The 23188-nt window shown below is 33.0% G+C and overlaps 1 protein-coding gene across 3 annotated transcripts; it reads left to right on the top strand.

The window, feature by feature from the left end:
- Positions 1-165: 165 nt before the first annotated feature.
- On the top strand, positions 166-22171 carry LOC117909922 (laccase-14-like). 3 transcript variants are annotated; one of them, XM_034823972.1, is made up of 6 exons: positions 166-338; positions 549-700; positions 794-1038; positions 2340-2468; positions 2550-3488; positions 21813-22130. In XM_034823972.1, the coding sequence occupies exons 1-6, from the start codon at positions 225-227 to the stop codon at positions 21941-21943; spliced, it is 1710 nt and encodes a 569-aa protein (XP_034679863.1). In that variant the 5' UTR covers positions 166-224; the 3' UTR covers positions 21944-22130. The 3 variants fall into 3 exon arrangements, with proteins under 3 accessions (XP_034679863.1, XP_034679862.1, XP_034679864.1); XM_034823971.1 differs by lacking the exon at positions 21813-22130 and adding an exon at positions 3579-3869 and having other exon boundaries at positions 167-338; XM_034823973.1 differs by lacking the exons at positions 166-338; positions 549-700; positions 794-1038; positions 2340-2468; positions 2550-3488 and adding exons at positions 19454-19583; positions 19896-20047; positions 20139-20383; positions 20516-20644; positions 20756-21697 and having other exon boundaries at positions 21813-22171.
- Positions 22172-23188: the final 1017 nt, after the last annotated feature.

Raw genomic sequence — 23188 nt, forward strand, 5'->3', positions numbered from 1 at the left:
ATTACCCAAATTCAAATAGAATATCCGTGTAGGCCCCTCCTACGAGCTTTTTACTTCACAGGCTACCGGCTGCTTAATTTATTGAAAACCACGATGGAGAGAAACTAGTTTTTCATTATTAGAATTAATCTCAAAAAAGGTTATATAAAGGCCTCCTCCGGAGAACTCAGCATAGCTCATCAGAAAGCAGAAGGCAAAGAAGACTAAATCTTTACCTTGGGAAAATGGAGTTAATAAAGAAGAAGAAGATGTTGCTGTTGGAGCTTCTAGGGTTTCTGATATTGAATGTGCTCACATTCTGCATGGCTGCCAAGCATATCGCTACTGTTGATTGGATTGTAAGTATATACACTCCACAAAATCAGATTGCCTGAGCTCCTTGAGGAACTCTCGGGCCACTCTCATTTTACTCGTCTCTCCATTGCCATAATTGTGATTGTCTACTTAGTTTAACTATTCACCATGAGTTGCAACTTGCAAGGTTGTTCTTGAGACACGTGCTATGCCAAACACTATACCTACTATTTTGACCCGGAAGCTTTTTGCAGGTCAAGGAAACTTCATACACTCGGCTGTGCAGCACCAAGAAGATCCTGACTGTAAATGGACTATTTCCTGGGCCCCCTATGTATATGCGCAGGGGAGATCGGCTCAACATAAATGTTCGAAATAAAGGAAAGTACAATGTCACCATTCACTGGTATGAATCATCTCCCCAATTCTCTCAATACTGAAGTTGTCCACCTCACTTTTGATTACATAGAGTAATGTTTGTGTATTTGAGAAATGACAGGCATGGAGTGAAGCAACTCAGGAATCCATGGTCGGATGGACCAAACTACGTGACACAGTGCCCAATCAAACCAGGAGCAAATTTCACTTATGAAATCGTTTTGTCAAACGAGGAAGGAACCCTTTGGTGGCATGCCCACAGCGACTGGTCCCGCGCCACTGTCCATGGCGCACTCATTGTTCTCCCTCAACTTGGAAAAAGTTATCCATTTGCCAAGCCTCATAAAGAATTTCCCATTGTTTTAGGTAAGCATCCATCTACCTCACCATTATTATAATAATTATTTTTTTCAGATACGATACGGCATTCATCAACAGCAAAAATTTTCTGTATCATGTTTAATACAAATGGTATTTTTATAAGAAGGGAAGACAATTACTTAAAACATGAACAAGATGGGTAAGCAGCTGCGTGTAAACTTTCACATGTGGCCATTTTGTCTTCTAGGCTTCTTCTTAGCATAAACAATATGACATTGAAGAATGTTTGGTAAAATTTAATACTTAATCTTACTTAATAATTAAAATTAATTTAGATTAAATAATGCAAATTATTAAGTTGTATTAAGTCTTAATTTGTTAAAGTTATTTTAACTTTAAGTTATTACTTTGCAAAAAAATATTTAATATGTATAATAACTTAAATTACGTGATTGATATATCAAACACCTTCTAAATGACACTGTCATTAATGGATGGGCACCGTTGGTTTTATGTTGCTTTAAACCAATCCAAGAATGAGAATGAAACCAATTTTAGTAAGTAATAGTGTTGCCACACATACATATATATATATATATATATATATATATATATATATATATATATATACATAATTGAACCGACTACACAGAAATAATTGACCACACACACATAAACATACATATAAAACTGAATTGACTGCAAACAGATGATTGACCACACACACATGAGATATGGATGAGATTTTTGTCCCTAAGGTTGAATCCAGTGATTTTAGAAGCTAGGGTGTTGAAAAAACAAATTCACTTGCCTTAGTTGCTAATTATCTCTGGTGAAGACTTGGTCAAGTCCTGCACTCAAACCCTGAGATACTCCACTTAGGGAAGAATTATTCTGTCATCCATCATAGAACAAAGGAAAGGAGAAAGAGAAAAGCAAAGGATACATAGCTGACTAATTATCCTAATGGCAATAATTGATGGGAATTGTTTGAATAGCTAGCACAATTTGAAAATCAGAAGAGATGGGCTATCGTGGAGGGAGAGTCATTGTCATTCAGAATTATACTTTTGAGAATATACGATATATAATAAGAACAAAATCCTACTAGATCAATAGTTGTGCGAGTATTTTCTTCACAAAAATAATTGGTCCCTCGTTATTTGTAATGAAAAAGACATTTTTGGTAATGAAAATTAATTGAAGAATATATGGAAAAACATAGTTTGCTTATTCTAAATCCTATACGGTCATCACAAGCCCCTAGGCTCCCTGTAAAACATAAGTATTATGAGTTTACTTTCTATTATTATTATTGATGATGATGATGGATTTTCTTTGTAAAGCATCATGGTTCAAGGGGGACGTGATGGAGATCATTGAAACTGCTCTTGAAAATGGTGGGGAACCCAATAAATCGGACGCTTTCACCATTAATGGTCAACCAGGAGATCTATACAATTGTTCAAAACAAGGTAATTGTTCATGATGTTTCTGAGCGAAGAGATGGCATATGCATGTATGTGAAATGGACCAACATAATTCATGTGTTGCAGGGACGTTCAAACTGGTGGTTGATTATGGGAAAACTTATCTTCTTCGCATCATCAATTCTATTATGAACGAGGAAATGTTCTTCATGGTTGCTAAGCATAGCCTGACTGTTGTTGGTACAGATGGGGCTTATATTAAACCCATAAAAACAAGCTATATCATGATAACCCCGGGACAAACAATGGATGTCCTTATCAAAGCAAATCAGGCTCCTAGTCACTACTATATAGCATCCAGGGCATATGCCGGGCTAGTGTATGATAATACTACCACAACTGCAATAGTGCAATATAGTGGAAAATACACTGCCCCATCAACACCTTCATTTCCCAATCTTCCCAATTACACTGACACCAACGCAGTAACAAATTTTACTAGGCGGCTTAGGGCCCTAGCCACCAAAGACTACCCGGTAGATGTTCCACAACATGTTGATACCCGAATGTATATCACAATTTCTGTGAATACTTTGCCATGCGATGACAATTCATGTGCTGGACCCAATGGCTCAAGGCTTTCTGCGAGCTTGAACAACATAAGTTTCGTGGAGCCATCAATTGATGTGTTACAAGCCTACTACAAGAGAATTAAGCATGTTTACGAATCCGATTTTCCGAATGAGCCCCCTTACTATTTCAACTTCACCGGGGACAACTTGCCGGACACTTTATTGACACCAGACCAGGGGACTAAGGCAAAAGTTTTGGATTATAATTCCACTGTGGAGATAGTGTTCCAAGGGACTAATGTGCAGAATGCAGCCGAGAATCATCCAATGCATTTGCATGGGTACAGCTTTTATCTAGTGGGATATGGTTTTGGGAACTTTAACAAGAAGACTGATCGGAAAAAATTCAATTTGGTTGATCCGCCGGAGGTCAATACCATTGGAGTACCCACGAATGGGTGGGCTGCCATCAGATTCAGAGCTGATAATCCAGGTATATATAGATATTCTGAATGCATTGCTATTGCTAATTCATTCAATAGATGCGGCACTAACCATTATGGAATTTTATTATGTTAATTAGGGGTATGGTTCATGCATTGTCATTTGGAAAGACATTCCAGCTGGGGCATGGACACCGTTCTAATTGTGAAGAATGGAAGGACCAGATTAAGTAGTATGATGCCACCACCTCGTCAATTAAATCCTTGTTGAGTTGATGGAAGAAATTCTGTAGGTGATCACAGGGTGGAAGCAGCTATGTTTTATTAGTGGAGATTGTGGACTTATTTTCGAATAATTAGTGGTGGAATTTTCAGTTCACCGTTTGGATTGGGAGTGGAAATAATAAATTAAATTTGTTGTCAGTGTGAAAGATGGCACCGCCATAGGAGATACTGTACTCCATCTATATTTGTTTTAAATATTTAGACAAGATAAACAATAAAATATCAAAAATTGTGGAAATATTGGTTGAATTTTAGGGAAATATCCTTAAATTTCGAAAATATCAAATAACTTTTTAAAAAAACATGGCTATGACGACAATCCATTAAAACTCTTAAAAATATTTTTTTTTAAAAAAATGATAAAAAAAATATATTAAAGTTGTTTTATATATTGAAGAAAATAATATATGTATGATTAAATTTGTAATGTTTGACAACTCGGCAAGTTATGGAGAACATTACAGAAAGAGTTATAATAACTGCCTAAAAAACATATCAAGGCACATAAATTCACGAAATTAACCAATTTTGTCAAAGTTTTAGTCGGTTAAGCCAAAAATAACCAAGGGTAATTAAATTATTGGGTTTCTCTCTCTCCCTCTCTCATCACAATTTTTTAGCTCACAGCTTGATAAATGATTCATCAATACTATTGTTAGGGGAAAAGCCTAAATAAGTTTGATAATATACATTGATGGTCATTACCTAATGGTTTAAAATTTTATGTCCATTGGTAACTTAATATAATATCATAGCCTTTTTTAATAAGAAAACATGAGTTTGAATCATACAAGTGTTATGTTAAGCTTTCTATTGTAATGTGGCACAAAAATACACATGCCTAGCACGTGAGATAGCTCTGCTGTGTGTGCCCTCTTTGAATAATATTCTTTTGTTTTAGCTTTCAGTTGAAAGGTTGTCATAAAAGGCTTTTATTCAGTGTGTAAACACGGTTTTCACAACTAGGTTTTCTAGTGCTCTGTTTTAAGCCAAAAATAGGGGGTAGCATGCTCAAAGGGTTGAGTATAGTGTGTGCTGTAATTTTTCTCCATTTTTCCTCTTTAGTGGATTGCTTCTTCTATTACTCCTGTGGATATAGGCTTGAAGTGGATCTCACATCTATGTGTTTAGTTCTCTCATGGAAACCTTGGTTCTTTGTCAAACAAATAGTACTTTGGCTATCACAGAAAACCATTACACTTCTCTAATTAATTCCTAATTTAGATACTAGACCTTTTAACCACAAAGCTTCTTTAGTGGCTTCTGCAGCAGCTACAAACTCAACTTCAGTGGTAGAGAGAGCCACGATATTTTGTAGTGTAGATTTCTAACTTACTATGCATCCACACACCGTAAACAAATAACTTGTTTTTGATATTCTCCTATCCAAGTCATTGGTGTAATCTGAATCCACATAACCTTCAACCAAACCAATTATTATACGCTTTCTTTGGTATATGAGCCCAAAATTTGTAGTACCCTTGAGATACCTCAAAATCCATTTCAAAGCCTCCCAATGATCCTTTCCAGTATTACTCATATAATGGCTAAGCAAACTCACACCATAGGCTATGTCAAGTCTTGTGCAGACCATGACATACATAATACTTCCTATGTCATTAACATATGGTACATTAGTCATATCCTACATTTCTTCTTCTGTTTTTTGTGACAAATCATAAGAAAGTTCAAATTGGGCTCCAATTGGTGTATCAGTAGCCTTTGCAACATCCATGTTAAATCTTTTCAGCACTCTCTCAATATAATCTTTTTAGGAGATTGTCAAAATATCAGAAGACCTATCCTTGTATAGCTCCATCCCCAAAATATTCTTAGCACATCCAAGATCCTTTATCTCAAATTCAGATTGTAGTTGTGTGTCTTGAAATAAGTTATCTTCGTTATGCTCTTGCTTGCCAACAACTTACCATCTACATGTAATAACAAATAGACATAACTCCCATCTGTTAGCCTTCTCTTATATATACACAACTGTCAATCTTACTCCTTGAGTATCCAATACTAGTCATGAACTGGTCAAAGTGTTTATACCATTGCCTTGGGGGATTGTTTCAGCCCATACATTGATCTCTTAAGTAAACGAACTTGATTTTCTTTTCTCTTAACTATAAAACCCTTTGGTTGCTACATAAAAATTTCTTATTCTAATTCTCCATGCAAGAATGTTGTCTTAACATTCATTTGCTCAAGTTCAAGATTCCACAATGACACTAAAACAAGCAATACCAAATGGAGGTGTGCTTTACCACAAGTGAGAAAATTTCGTTGAAATCCACTCATTCTTTTTGTGTATAACCTTTGGCAACTAATCTTGCCTTAAATCTTTCAGGTTCTACATCAGGGATTCCCAATTTCTTCTTAAACACCTACTTGCATCCTAGTACTTTACAACCTTTAGGTTTATCAACAAGCTACCAGGTTCCATTTTTAAGTAGTGATTCCAATTCCTCTTACATAGCAATCATCCACTTTGGAGAATCTTTGCAAGAAATGGCTTCCAAATAATTTTTAGATTTTGCACAGTTCAATTCTTCTCCTATGCTTAAGCTACCATATCATTATAACCAAATCTCTGAGAAGGTCTTATTGAACTCCTTTCTCTATCCCTGGTTAATTGATAATTTTCCAATGGAATGTCATGTTGTTGTGGTTCTGTTTCAAACTTAGGTTCATCAATTTCATCTTTTAACTCCACCTGAAACTCCACCTTATCCTTGACTTCTCCATTTTCTTTGTTAATGGAAGCTTCTCTATCATCCTTCAGAAATCCACTTCTCATTGAAACATAATAGCTTTCATCTATTAGGATTTTGTTTCTTTTGGATATTCGGTAACAAATCGAAGATGTGATTCAAAGTATGGTCCACATTCATTCCATCAATTTAGGAACGAGGATTAACGTTCAGAACCATGTTCGCATCACTACCCCATGTTTTGTGCACACTCGAAGTAGATTATGTGATGGAAAGAGTATTTAAAAGGGCATAACACTAATGGGTTGGGCACTCTAAGCCTTCAATCTCTTTCAGTCTCAAAAACACCATCTAAGAAGAGGTTGAGAAAAGTTTAGAAGAACCTAAAACCCTAAAAATAAAGACATTGTTTTTAAACCGTGAGTGTGTGAGAATGATAATGGTGGAAGGTGCATTTTCGATCTGTTTTCAATTTCGTTTATGATCTAATTGTTATTTAGGGATTGTTATGAGCATGTTTAGATAATTATGTCTTATAGTTGGTATCAGAGCCTTGTATGCTTCTGCCCTATTCATTTTTACAATCTGTGTTTTTTAATAAAAAAATATAGTGAATTTTGGTATTTTGGAGTTTATGGTTTTTTGAAGCTTTTAATGAAAAATATGGTTAGAAATCATTAGGAAATGAGATTCCTAACATTTTTGTGATTCAAATCGTCAATCTGATGTCTGGAATACGCGAAAATCGTCGGGTTTCATTTTGCATTGCAAACGGGTCAAACAGACCCGATTGAAGGTAGAAGACGACTACATGAGGCATGTCGTCGTTTTGATTGTAAAGAAGGAAGAAATAAGTAAAAAGCCTTACTTTTCCTCAATCATTGCTCAAGTTCGACTCCTCCCAACAACAATCTTTTTTTAAAAAAGTTTTTTTATATGGAAATTCATAAAATTTAGTGTTTTAAGATTTTAATTTATGGATATTTTATGTGCTAAATTATTTAATTTTGTTATTTGTATGTTTATTTTTTATGGTTTATTATGCAGACAACATTAAATTAATTCTTAAAGGCTTTTTATGGATTTCATTTTAAATATTTATGTACTTATAATATTAATTTCTTAATTTTGTGTGTGTGATTTATTGTTTTATTATACATGCAATATTGAGTTGAATAATATTAGTACATTGATATTGAGTTTTGTGTACATATTGCTTATGGTTTCATGCAATTTATATGAGTTTTTCTTGTGAATTAATTAAATGTCAAGTGATCCATATAATTTTAATTAATTAGGGAGTACTTACAATATCTTTAATTATGCAAAATTATATATTAAGTATTTTAGGATCACATATAGAAAAATGACATTATGAGTAATTAATCATATTTGATATAATAAAATTTTATCCCACAAGAATTTTTATTATATTTGTATGATTAGTTAGGATGGAATATCAAATTATATTTCTTAATTACCCACATGAATTAGGAAAGAGAACATAATTTGATAGTTTTATCATAAGGTTTTATATGGATCTAATTAAATTAGAACTTTAGTCCATAGGCAAGTTTTATGTCACTAGATCCATAATTTTGGAACATGATTTACATTGGTAAAACATGATATATAGTTATTAGTCTCAATTTTGAATTATAAGCATGTATGTTTAATTTTTGTGCAATCATGTAACCTGCGAATTTCTCTGATATAAAATGTGACATTCCCAAATTGAAATGTGATAACTATAAGGTTTGGAATGAGATAATTCTCCTTCATTTGGGGTGCATGGACATTGATTATGCTATCAAGAAAGACAAGCCAACCATTAGTAACACCAGCATTACAACTGAAAAGGCTCTTTATGAACAATGGGAGCGATCAAATCGCCTTAGTGTGATGTTCATAAAGACCAAAATCTCTATTAGTATTTGTGGTTCTGTCAATTATCACGACAATGTCAAGGCATTACTGAAGGCTATTGATGAGCAATTTGTGACTTCAAATAAAGCACTTGCTAGCACCCTGATAATGAAGTTTTCATCCTTAAGGCTCACTGATGTGAATGGTGTGCGAAAGCACATAATGAAAATGAGGGACATTGCAACACAATTGAAGACACTTGATGTAACGACCCGCACCCAACCATGTAGATATTGTCCGCTTTGGGCCCAAGGGGGCCCTCACGGCTTTAAAACGCGTCTACAGGGTTAAGAGGAGTCTTTACATATATAGCGCTAGGAACATTCTCCCCTATCCGATGTGGGACATTACAAACACCCCCCCATGCAGACACAACGTTCTCGTTGTGTCCCATGGGATTGCGGGGCCAAACAGACAAACACCCCTTATGGGACCAAACAAACCCCCACACCGGGGTCGGGGATCGGCTCTGATACCATTTGTAACGACCCGCACCCAACCATGTAGATATTGTCCGCTTTGGGCCCAAGGGGGCCCTCACGGCTTTAAAACGCGTCTACAGGGTTAAGAGGAGTCTTTACATATATAGCGCCAGAAACATTCTCCCCTATCCGATGTGGGACATTACACTTGAGGTTGAAATGTTTGACTCTTTCCTTGTGCACTATATTTTGAACACTCTTCCATAGCAATATGGACCCTTCAAAATATCCTACAACACACACAAGGATAAGTGGTTAATTAATGAGCTTCTAACCATGTGAGTTCAGGAGGAGGGAAAGTTGAAAATGGAATTGGGTGAGAGTGCATTAATGGAAACAAAAGGAAAAGATCGGAATCAAGCCAAAAGAAAGGGAAATGTAAAATACTATCCCAAGGTGGAATCAAGAAGGAAAATAGTTGCTTCTTTTACAAGAAGAAGGGGCATATGAAAAATATGGTTGATGTTATTTATAACACATGGTGGATTGATTCTGATTCTAGAATCCATGTTTCAAATACCTTACAGGGTATGCAAAACCTAAGGAAGCCAATGCTAAGTGAGTAATGCATTTATTCAGGAAACAAGATACATTCACATGTGGAAGCTGTTGGAACATGCAGTTTGGTTTTAGGTGGTGGTTTTATTTTGAATTTAGAAAAGACATTATATATTCCAAGTTTCTTTAGGAGTTTGATTTCAATTTCAATAGTTGTACCTTTGGGTTATCCCCTTAGTTTTTGTGAGACATCTTTCAGTTTGTTTTATAAATTTAATCTTGTTGGAAATGGTACATTATATGATGGTCTTTTCTCTATCAATTTGCAAAACGATACCACAAATAATGTTATACATGTTCACACGGGTACAAAACAATGTTTTATGAATGAAGATTCCTCTATGTTGTGGCACCGGAGATTGGGACATATCTCCATGCAAAGAATTAAGATATTAGTAAATGATGGAGTACTCAATACTTTAGATTTTACTAATTTTGACACTTGTGTGGACTGCATTAAGGAAAAATAGATCAACAAGTCTAAGAAAGGTGCCAAGAGGAGCACAAACATATTAGAGATCATACATTTAGATATTTTTTGTCTAGACATGGACGTGTATGGTCTGAAATACTTCATCTCCTTCATAGATGATTACTCACAATACATGTATATCTAATTGCTTCATAACAATAATGAAGCACTGGATGCCTTTAAAGATTTTAAGGCTAAAATAGAGAAACAATGTGGAAATCAAATAAAGATCGTGAGAACGGATAGAGGTGGAGGATATTATGGTAGATACACCAAGGATGGACAAACACCTGGTCCATTTGCGAAGTACAAGAGCATGGGATAGTTGCTCAAGACACCATGCTTGGTTCCCCAAACCAGAATGGTGTGGTAGAAAGAAGAAATTGAACATTAACGGACATGGTTAAGAGTATGAGTAGCAACTCCAAGCTTCCTGAATCCTAGTGGACTGAAGCTCTAAAAATGACATTGTATATATTGAACCGGGTTCCAACAAAGGTTGTCCCCAAGACGCCATTTGAATTATGGAAAGGTTGGAAACCGAGTTTGCGACATATACACATTTAAGGATGTTCATCTAAAGTAAGAGTTTATAACCCATAAGAGAAGAAACTAGACCCAAGGACCATTAGTGCGTATTTCATTGGATATGCCAAAAGGCCTAAAAGGCATAGATCCTACTGTCCATCTCACAACACTAGGATTGTGGAGTCAAGAAATGCTAAGTTTCTTGAGAATGACTTGATTAGTAGGAGCAATCAATTTCACAACGTTGTTTGTGAAAGAGATCATATTGATGCTCAACCTTCCACTTTAAGTGATAGATTGATTGTCATTCACAATGCCCCTCAAGTTCAAACAAGTGATGGATAACCAATCATTGAAGTTCCACAAACTGCTAATGCCAATCCAGTAGATCAAGTTGTTTAAGATTCACCAAAAATTGTTGAACAACCAGTTGAACAACATGATCCTCAGGAAAATGCTGATATAACATTAAGGAGATATACCAAAGTAAGAAAAAACAGCAATACCTAGTGATTATGTTCTGTATCTACAAGAATCGGACTACAACATTAAAGTCGAAAATGATCTTGAAATGTTTTCACAAGCCATAAGTTGCAAAGAGTCAAATTTATGGTATGATGCTATGAAAAATGAGATGAATTCTATGACATTTAATGGAGTCTGGAATCTTGTTGAGTTGCTTGATAGTGCAAAAGCCATTGGATGTAAATGGGTCTTTAAGACAAAAAAGGATTCATTGGGCAACATTGAAAGGCATAAAGCAAGACTTGTTGTTAAAGGATTCACTCAAAAGGAATGAACCGACTATAAGGAGACTTTTTCTCCTGTACTTAAGAAATATTATTTTCGTATCATTATGACATTAGTTGCACATTTTGACTTAGAGTTGCAAAAAATTGATGTGAAAACAACCTTTCTCAATGGAAATCTAGAGAAAGAGGCTTACATGAAACAACTAAAAGGATTTTCCTCTAATGGTGGTGAGCATCTGGTATGCAAGCTTAAGAAATCCATATATGAATTGAAACAAGCATCTCGTTAGTGGTATTTGAAGTTTCATGATATTATCTCTTCATTTGGTTTCGTGGAGAACATTATGAATCAATGTATATACTAGAAGGTCACTGAAAGTAAGATTTGTTTCCTTATTTTGTATGTGGATGACATTTTACTTGCAACCAATGATAAGGGTTTTCTACATGAGGTGAAACAATTTATCTCTGAAAACTTTGACATTAAGGATATGGGTGATGCAACTTATGTCATTGGCATTATTAAGATACATAAAGATAGATTTCAAGGCTTTTTGGGCCTGTCTCAAGAGACCTATATCAATAAGGTTTTAGAGAGATTTCGGATGAAGGATTGTTCATCAAGTATAGCTCCCATTGTGAAGGGCGATAGGTTCAATTTGGACTAGTGCACGAAGAATGATCTTGAGTGGGAACAAATTAAGAACATTCCTTATGTTTCTATTGTTGGAAGCTTGATGTATGCTTAAGTTTGCATAAGACATGCCATTGCATTTGTTGTTGGGATGTTAAGAAAATATTAGAGTAATCCAAGTATAAACCACTGGAAAACTGCAAAGAAGGTGATGGGATACCTTTAGGGGACCAAAGACTACATGCTTATGTATAGACAGATTGATAATTTGGAAGTGATTGGCTACTCTGATTCAGACTATGTTGGAAGTATTGATTCGTGAAAATCAGCTTCAAGATATGTCTTTATGCTAACCGATGGAAATGTTTCTTGGAGAAGTGAAAAACAGACTTTGATTGCAACTTCCACTATGGAGGTTGAGTTCGTTTCTTGTTTCGAGGCTACCTTGCATGATGTATAGTTAAAGAGTTTCATTTTTGGGCTTAGAGTTGTGGATTCAATTTCTAGGTCATTGAGGATATATTGTGACAATTCAATTGCAGTTTTTATGGCTAAGAACACAAAAAGTAGTAGTCGAAACAAACAAATTGACATCAAGTATTTAGCTATAAGAGAATGTGTTAAAGAGAAAATAGTGGTTGTTGAACACGTTAACACTAAATTGATGATTTCTGATCTTTTGACTAAAGACATGCCATTGTTGAAATTAAAGATCATGTAGATAGATTGGGACTTGGTTCCTTTGTGTGATTTTCGTTGTAAGAACGAATGTTATTTTCAATGAAACTTTATTTGTGGCGTTTTCTCATATTTGATTTTCTTTGTGTACACTTTTATTTATTTGTTGAGAAATATCATTAATGTTTAGACTTAGAATAAACATAGGGTTTATTCATTAAGTTATATGGGCTAGTGTATAAGGGACATGATGCATTGTGATACATGGAAGATAATACTTGGTTTTAGAGGACTATCATCATGATTCATGTGTCTTGTTTCTTGCTATGGTGAATGATGGAATATATGGACCAAGTGGGAGAATGTTGGGATTTTGTTTCTCCTAGATCTTTGGTAACAAACTGAAGATGTGATTCAGAATGTGGTCCACATTCATTTCTGTCAATTTAGGAATGGAGATTGATGCTCGGAACCATGTTCGCATCACTGCCCCATGTTTTGTGCACGTTTGAAATAGACTTTGTGATGGAAAAAGTCTTTAAAAGGGTAGAGCACTAATGGGTCGGGTATCTTAAGCCTTCAATCTCTTTTAGTCTAAAAAACACCATCTAAAAAGAAGTTGAGAAAGGTTTAAAAGCACATAAAACTCGGAAAATAAAGACACTCTTTTTAACCCGTGAGTGTGTGAGAATGGCAATGATGGGAGGTACGTTTTCAATCTGTTTTCAATTCCCCTTATGATCTAATTGCTATTTAAGGATTGTTATGAGCATGTTTAGATAATTTATGTCTTACATCATCCTCATTCTCCAGACATTAAAATCGTTTTTCCTAGTGAATCTTTCGATCTCACATTTAATCGATCCCATCTCAAACATCAACCAAGCTCTGATACCTTAAGGATTAAAATTTTTTCAGATTTGAAGTTTTCTTAGGAACAACTTTCAGAGAGTTTTTACTTGCATTTTTCTATTCCAAATTTGTGCAATTAATGGCTCCTATTAGAGAGTTCTCATCCACAAAGGATTGTTCGTCTACGCAAGTTGGAAACATATGTAGAGAGTTTTGACCTACAAAGGATTGCCATTTTATGGAAAGTTGGAAACATTATCTAGTTTCCTCTTATTGGATGCATGATGATAGAAACAAGTATATCCTTGGTTGGAATACACTTAGCATGGATAATTTGATATCCATATTCCAATTAAGGATATCTATTAAATTAGAATAGTGTAAGATAACGAATTTTTTATTTTTTATTTTTATTTTTTTTTATAGAAATAATAAAGTTTCTTGAAATCTTTAAGAGCATAGTTTCCTTATAAAGTATCTTTAATAGTCTTTTTAATTATGATTTTTTTTAAAGAAATTTATTTTACCTTCAAGAATTAAGTTTTCTATAAAGTGGTCTTAAAGGTTTTTCAATTTTTAAAATGGGACTTTTCACATATACAACAAAGTAATATCATCTTTACTCTTATAGGAGTTCTCAAGCTTACAATTATTGGACTGACAATCATTCCAAGTTGTTTCCGTAGTCTTTTTGATATTTTTGTGATTAGGACAACCAACATGTGTCTTACTTTCTCATAATTAAAACATTTCATTTTCTCATTTTTAGATGAACCTTTTTTTTTTCTTGGTTCCTTTCGTTTAGTTTCAAATCTTTTCTTATTTTTAGAGTTTCATTTTGCAAAAGATCTTTTGTGAGCTTTGATGGTATTTTAATTTTTTTTGGTAAACTATTAGGTGAACACATCCTATGCACATGAGGTTGTATGTGGATGATGTTTTTATACTTAAATTATTATTATTTTTTAATATTATGTACCTATAGTCATCTTCAAAAAAACCTAAAACTAACATATGTATTTGTTTCATATAGTTAATTAAAATTTTATTTAATCATTATTTACTCCACTAACTTGAATGGCCTTAAGTATGGACAACAGTCTCAAGTCTTCAATGCTAATATAAATCTCATAAAGTACATAGAATTGAATTGAAGAATGTTTAGAAAAAAATTATCAAACTAAGTTATCAAGTCTAACTTACTAACACAATCCTTTGAGAAATTCTTTCAACATTATTTACAAATATATAACATTTTTTGATGTTTGTTTATTTTAGTAGAGATCATTTTTTCTTCATTTATGTTTGTTATTTTTAAAATTAATTTTAGTTTATTTGTAAAATATATCATTTGCTACTTTCATTCATGAGATAATTAATATTCGCAAAAACAAATGATTAAAAATAATTTTGAAATAAATAATGTTAGAAAACTGCTTACACGAAAAAAATAAAAATAAAAGAAGAAATAGAGAATGCAACAATGCTTGATTTTAAACATAACTAATGGAATCTTAAAATTATTAATTAATTTTCAATTCTTATCATATTTTAAATAGACGTGGTATAATTTAAGTGAAATTAAATAAAATAAAATCGAATTAATATATTTTGCAACTCATTACTTTTAAGTCCAAAAAGAATAGATATAATATACACAAATCCAATGATGGTCTCTTGCACGATCTTGTTAGATTGCGAAGTCTAAATTAGTTTTGTTGCATGTTGTTCGAGATGTTTGGGATTGAGCTCCTTGCTGACTAGTTTTTTTGGATTGACGAGTTTTCCCCTATTATATATTTAATTATTTTATATTTAGATTTTTGTTTTTGAAGAGTGCAACTACAATTGAGAGGTATTTTTTTTTTAGAGTTTCACAATTATAACTATTTTAATTCATTATGATTAGTGAATTATTGAGTGTTAGTGCACTCCATGAATGTAGGGATCATATTAATCATCGAACTACATTAAAAATTGTCTTTTTCTTTATTTTTTACTTGTATATGTGAGGTTTCATTAACACAAGTCTTCATTTTCATCATTTGGTTCATTTGGCAATCCAAAAGTTACCTTTCCTTATGGTAGGTTTATTTATTTCTTGTAATTATGTTTTTATTATTATTTTTCTCTCTTAACTAGAATGCTCATAATTTTAAAGGGGTTCGGAGTTGATTTTTATATAAATATTATATTTTTATTGCTTGTAAGCATTTGAGAATGACTAGACATGTATGTTGGATGCAACTTGTGATCAGGATGAGAATCACGTGTATGTTGTCATATTAATTTCATAATGAAATTATTTGACTTCTTGCATTGAAATTTACATGTTCCATCATTACCTTTAAATGTTTCAACAAAGAAGTATGAAAATTGACAAAGCAGCGTGATGACAATATAGTCTAAGAATTATTCTAATGACTCTTCGTAATGATAATTCAACTAAAGCCATATGAATTTATATGCAAAGTCTTTGTCACCTTGTGACCCATTTGTTGCAATAAAAATTTTCACCTTGAAATTTTTGTACGTGGGTTTGGTGTAATTCCCAAGATTTATGAAACATTAAAAGGCATCATCAATTTCATCACTGAAAAAATAACCTATCAAATCAAAATAGAAGTTAGCTATAATGATTGGCCCACTGATGGGATTCACCATTATTGAATAGTAACTTTTTTTTTTCTTAAAACTTTGGTTGCACAAATCATAAAAAGACAAATAATTTATATATCTTCCTTATTCTAATTATAAATTTATGGGAGAAATTTAGTGGATGATCTCTTATTTCAATTATTATGTATGTTCATTTGTCGGTGGAATCAAAATCTTGCAAATGGATATTTAATTTGTGTCCATTTTAGAATTCTTTTCATAATAAGTCTAAAACGTATTTTTTTTTAGTATTTAAAATTTTTTATTTTTTAAGTATTAAGAAAAAGAAATAAATATTTTATAGAATCATCGTGAAACCGACCCTTAATGATAATTTATAATTATTTATGAAATTTTGATATTTTAGACAGAAATGAAGCGAAATATCCCATTTATTTATATTAATAGAATAATGAAATTATTTTGGCATTCTCACATGGAATCGTACAAATTCATCATTAGGTTTGAAAATGTACATATCATCACATCAAACAGTTGATGCTATCCCATCTAAAAGTCATACATATCAAAAGTCATACATATCATTGGTCGTATGAATGTGGCATAATAACTTGGAAATTTAATGATTCTATGTGAATGTGGCATAATAATTTGGAAATTCTAATGACCCTTCGATAACTTGCAAGAAAATGTTTGTAGATTTTTTTCCTCCTAATAACTTTTTGGACATATTGAAAAATTTTAATATATCACAGACATTTCAAAAAAAGGTAATTACCCTTTCTTTTTTGGAAAAATAATTCAAATAATTTATTTACTTCATTTCCTATTTTGAATAAAATAAGATGGTTATAGTTTTCAATTCTTTTGATTTGTTCTTAAAAAACTATGATCAAAATATTGAAAAAAACAATCATTGGCAACCCAATCAATATATCAAATATAGAAAACATACTCCATCAAACCATTTTATATATATATTCTATTAAAAAATATTTTTCCCACGCTTTCATTGATTAATTACTTGAGATGATATGTATCACAAATTGAGGCATGATTTATTCTCTTATTCTAAAATAAAATATCTTTTATTATGGCGTGTTAGACTATAAAAAAAGTGAAATAAATCTTTGAAATATAGTCATCCATCATTGATGTGAAAAGCATATTTTATAAATTACGTGAATAAGCCAATGAACACTTCATTATACTAATTCCCAAATGAAACCCCTACTAATCATATTATAAAAATAATCATATGATATTATAGTCCTATCAATCATATGATATAATTCTGTGGGAATCATGAGAAGGCAATCTCATTGGGTTAGGTGGCTTTGACTTTAATTAGTGGACTTTGTAGGATGACTATAAGAGGTTCATTGCCCTTTTTCGCAATTGGCAGCATGACCTAATTAAAACGTGTTCCACCATTTTCATGTTCTTGGGGAAATCATACATCAAAACCACTCCATCCTTCCTAGCATGGAAAAAAACTTAGAATATTTCGATTAAGAATAAGTTCAATTGTGATGTTTTGTGCAGAGAGTTTGCAATAACCAATCGGTTTTTTTCTTTTTCTTTTTTTTCCACGTGCAACTATACAAAGACTATTATTTGATTGTTAAGGTCTTTCTACATGCATAACTAATCAGATCATTATGGTAAATTAGAAATATCTAAAATGAAATAAATATTTGACATGCTTTTTAAAAAAATTAATCAATTATAATTTATTCTCATAATTATAACAATTTAAAAAATTTTAGATTAAAGAATATTTGACAATTTAAAATATTTGGCATGGAAAAATTGAATGAGATTATGCAAGATTGAAGAGAAAATTATGGATGAGTTCTTCTCTTATTTGCCCTTAAATCACTCCCTAATATTTTCTTTTTCTTTTGCAGGCTTTATTTTGGTTATTCATAGAATGATTGATTGGTTATTATTATTTGAAAAATAAACTAATAATTTGGTCTCCTTTGGATGTTTATATAAGACACAAAAAATTGGAGAGGCTTATGTTAAAAAAAAAAAAAAAATTTAGTTTCAAAAACTATTTTAAAAAATTAAGGAATCAAATTTTTTTTACTATTCCAAAATTTAAAATTTCTTAGATTAATTTTAAAAAATATAAAATAAATCTCTATTTTTTGTACAAAATATGTTACTTTTCTTTTCTAAAAGTTTTTTTATTTAAAAATAAAAAACAAAAAATGTATCCAAACATAATATGAGTCATAACTGTTTTAGAAAATAAATTTGAAAAACAATTTTTGAAAACGATTGTTTTATAAAACAAAATTCTATTTAGAAATAATTTTTTTTAATCTATTTTTAATATTTTTAAATATGTTTTAAAAATAATTTTTATATCTAGTGTTTTACTTTAAATTATTTTACATGTTTATATATTTATTTTTTAAAATGATTTTCAGAAAACAAATGAAAATTTAAAAATGTTTTCTAAAGATATTTTATTTTTCTGTTTTTAAAAATAGAAAACAAAAAATTATTTTTTTGTTATCAGATATGTTTTTTTTTTCTCTAAATCATTCCCTAAAGATGTTACTGCGTGCATTATACTTTCATATGTTTTATAATATATTCCGTGGGCATTTAAATATTCCTAATCACCCTCCGTGTTCCATGCATGAATTTGGTTTGATGCGGACGGGCAAAGTCAATTTGCGTGTACGTACGGTGTTGAATTAATCAATTGTCGGACAAAAATCAAAGATGGAATAGAAAAATCAATGCAACAATAAATCAAGGCATATTTTTCACTAATAAAAAAGTCAATGCAACAATAAATTAAGGCAGATTTTTCATTAATATAAAGGGAATGAAGAATTAAAAGCCAATTAATTCTTGAGAAGTTGTTGAAGAAGTACATAAGTTGAGTAATTGAGATTCAAAGATTGGAGGAGTAACATTAATTTTTATCTAAGGGACAACTCAGGTTCGACAAGAATCTTTTACGTGTCCAAATTTGTTGCAATAATTTTATCTAATGAGAAGGTTATTTTTGACAATTTTCATTATCTTAAAAAATGATTATTTCTTCTGAACTTATCACCATGAACGTCTTTTTCAAACCATGCATGCATTAGGAATAATAAAAGGAATTCTCTCATTTAAAAATCGGATTGGATCAACAATGAACTCTATCACTAAAACAAAGCAATGTCCTGAGAATTCAAAGAAAAAACACAACAAACAGGATGATTTTATGTACAAACTCGTTTATGAATTGTCTTACCTCCCACATGGCCAGCTCTTCATACTGTTCGTATCCGTGTCCATTTAAAATTAGCCAAGTTCAAATAGGATGGCCCAGTAGGCCCGTCCTACCTGTATCCTAATCCAAAGGCAACCAGCTGACTAGAGATTGAAATGTGAAAAGAATGGTGGAGGGGAACTAATTTTTCATCGTTTAAAATCAGTCTCGAAAGCCTATATAAAGGGCCCCCTCTTGGAAAACTAAGCATATATATCCCGGTTTAGCGAAGGCAAAGAAGGCTCATTCTTTACCTATACCCCGAGAAAATGGAGTTAAAGAAGAAGAGCTTGGTGTTTCTGCTATTGAATGTGCTCATACGCTGCATTGCCAGCCAGAATGTCTCTACTTTTTACTGGGTTGTAAGTATATACACGTCCCATGTTGTCCACAAAGCCAGATGGCCCGAGGCTCTGAGCTCCTTTGGGAAGTTGGGTCACCGGTCACAATCCGTACTGCACCCTTCAGGGTGCACTGTTAGGATTTTTATTATGTTCCTTTTCCCATTGCCATTTATAATTAGTATCCACTTTGGGTTGCAAGCTTGTTCTCGAGATAGGCTAGACCAAACGATAGACAATAATAAAATGAATTCACGTTCAATTTCTACAGAAAATAGAGTCTGAACTCTTCATCTTATTTTATTAGTCTTTTGATTGGGAAGCCTTTTGCAGCTCAATGAAACTTCGTACACTCGGCTGTGTAGCACCAAGGACATCTTGACTGTCAATGGAGAATTTCCAGGGCCAGCTATATATAGGCACAGAGGAGAGAGATTCAACGTAAATGTTCGAAATGAAGGAAAGTACAATGTCACCATTCACTGGTATGACTCTTTTCTACCCAATTCTCTCAATATTAATTGAGGTTCTCCAATTACATTGAATTGTAAAATATATATGTATTAAAAATGTCAGGCATGGTGTGAAGCAACCAAGGAATCCATGGTCTGATGGACCAAACTACGTGACACAGTGCCCAATCAAACCAGGGGCGAATTTCACTTACGAAATCATTTTGTCAGACGAGGAAGGAACCCTTTGGTGGCATGCCCACAGCGACTGGTCCCGTGCCACTGTCCATGGCCCACTCATTATTCTTCCTGAACAGGGAAAAGGTTACCCATTTCCTCAACCTCAGAACGAAGTTCCCATTGTTTTAGGTAAATATCTACTTCATTAGTATTTTCTAGATACAGCAACTAGTATAAATGGTATTTGAAAAACTGGAGTTATCTTCATTTTTAATTACTGCTAGTTATGGATTTCCTTAATTTCATGTTGCACCTGTATAGCATCATGGTTTAAAGGAGACGTGATGGAGATCATTGAAACTGCTCTTCAAAATGGAGGAGAACCCAATCAATCCGATGCTTTCACCATTAATGGCCAACCAGGAGATCTTTACGATTGCTCCACAGAAGGTAATTAAATGTATATATTCAGCATGGTACATAAGAACTAAGAGATATGATCATTTATAGGATGTAAGTCAATCACAAATGGTTAATATATATATAATTCATGTGTTGCAGGGACGTTCAAAATGGTGGTTGATTATGGAAAAACTTATCTTCTTCGCATCATCAATGCTATTATGAACGAGGAAATGTTTTTCATGGTTGCAAATCATAGCTTGACTGTTGTGGGAACCGATGGGGCTTACATTAAGCCCATAAACACCAGCTATATCATGATAACCCCAGGACAAACAATGGATGTCCTCATCACGGCGGATCAGTCTCCTAGTTACTATTATATGGCATCTAGGGCATATGCTGTGGTAGGGGCATATGATAATACTACCACAACTGCAATAGTGCAATATAATGGAAACTACACTCCCCCATCAACACCTCCACTTCCCAATCTTCCCAATCATACAGACACTGACGCAGCAGCCAATTTTACTGTGCGCCTTAGATCCCTAGCCAACGAAGACTACCCAGTAGACGTTCCACAAACTGTGGATACCCATATGTATATCACAATTTCTATGAACACTTTGCCATGTGTAAACAATTCATGTGATGGGCCCGATGGCTCAAGGCTTGCTTCAAGCTTGAACAACATAAGTTTCGTGGAGCCATCAATCGATGTGTTACAGGCGTACTACAAGGGTATTAACGGTGTTTACGACACCGATTTCCCAAATGAGCCACCTTATTATTTCAATTTCACAGGGGACGATTTGCCCGATACTTTATTGACTCCAGAACGGGGGACTAAAGTCAAAGTGTTGGATTATAATTCTAATGTGGAGATAGTGTTCCAAGGGACTAATGTGATGAATGCAGCGGAGAATCATCCAATGCATTTGCATGGGTACAGCTTTTACGTGGTTGGAAATGGTACTGGGAACTTCGACAATAGCACTGATCCGACGAGGTACAATTTGGTTGATCCGCCTGAAGTCAATACCGTTGGAGTCCCCAAGAATGGATGGGTTGCCATCAGATTCAGAGCTGATAATCCAGGTATATGTGTATAATTATGAATGTGTTACTACTCATACAAATCTATATATATATATATATATATGCATGTGCAGTATACATATATATTAACCCTCATGGAATTTTATTATTTTAGGGGTATGGTTCATGCATTGTCATTTGGAAAGACATGCTAGCTGGGGCATGGACACTGTTCTAATTGTGAAGAACGGAATCACTTCATCAACTAGTATGCTGGAACCACCTAGTTACTTGAATCCTTGCTGAGTTTCTCGTGGTCGACCCTGTGGGGCTTGATGGAAGAAATTATTTAGGCCGCAGTTTGGCTATAGCTATATCTTTCGTTATGGAAAATTCCGGACAATAATTAGTTATGGACTTTATCATTTCACCCGTTTGATTGCGAGTGTAAGGAATAAATCAAATATGTTGTTGAATTAGTTGTCTCGTAAAACTGTATCATGTGTGTGAAATAAAATCCCAGATTGTTATTAATTGTTATTTTTATTTTTTTTATTTTTGTTTCTTTTCTTTCATTCAATGGATGGGCATGCGATAAGACCTTGGTGACAAGTGATCTATGGTTGTGACCTTTTAAATCGTTAAACTTTAACTGATTACCCCATATTCTAAATGACCTAAAAGCATTGGTGAACAGGTGAAAGGTTTCACCTTTAAGGGTGTACTATTTCCAATTTGAACCAGTTGACTTAGTTTTCCTCTAACCAATTAAAATCTAATTTCACATAAAATTATTAGACTTTCAACTTAGAGATGTAAACGGGGCACAGGGTCACGGAAGGCTTCTTGTCCCATCTCCCCTATAAATTTATTTCACATCCTCGTCTCATTCCCTATTTTAGATTAAGTGAAACAAGGTAATGAAATCCCCATTAGGTTTTTAAATTTTTAATTTTAAATATAAAATTATAATAAACAAATACTTATTATATAACTTATTATTTTTTAAATTTTTATAAATATAAAATTATACAACAACAACAACAACAACAATAATAATATATTTACCCATCCTCGATTATGACCATCCCCTATTAAAGGTAGATCCCTATAGGGAAACCATCCCATGGGTTTTTTATCGTCATCGCTACTATATCCAAGTAGATTCTCAATAATTTATAACTTAAGCATAATTAGTTTTCTGATACAACATCCACTTAAGTTATTGACAAAAATTTCCATTATTAATTCGTATTCAAAATGCTTCTAATGATTCATTGCAAAAATAACAAAGTCAAGTTCAAATTAAGCACTCCTCCACTTCTTGGGGCATTTTGCAATACTTCTTGATCCTCCAATGGCTCCTTTGCAACTATTTCTTTAAGCATATTTTGATGAAGTAACCCATGTGCCATCAAGTTTTTATATCAATTATGATTTAATAAATAAATAATATTTTCTAAAATCTTATTGGTTGGCCTTGAGAAAATATTGAGAACTAACTGTCCACTTTAATAGAAAGTGGATTAATGGGTATATATATATAAACCA

The sequence above is a fragment of the Vitis riparia genome, unplaced genomic scaffold (assembly GCF_004353265.1).
Source record: "Vitis riparia cultivar Riparia Gloire de Montpellier isolate 1030 unplaced genomic scaffold, EGFV_Vit.rip_1.0 scaffold470_pilon_pilon, whole genome shotgun sequence".
Lineage (NCBI taxonomy): Eukaryota > Viridiplantae > Streptophyta > Magnoliopsida > Vitales > Vitaceae > Vitis > Vitis riparia.

Coding starts and splice junctions, on each gene's coding strand:
- LOC117909922 (XM_034823972.1), top strand. CDS start 225: ATGGAGTTAATAAAGAAGAAGAAGATGTTGCTGTTGGAGCTTCTAGGG. Junction 1,039..2,339: donor AGAATTTCCCATTGTTTTAG/GTAAGCATCCAT, acceptor TTCTTTGTAAAG/CATCATGGTTCAAGGGGGAC. Junction 3,489..21,812: donor ATTCAGAGCTGATAATCCAG/GTATATATAGAT, acceptor TTATTATTTTAG/GGGTATGGTTCATGCATTGT.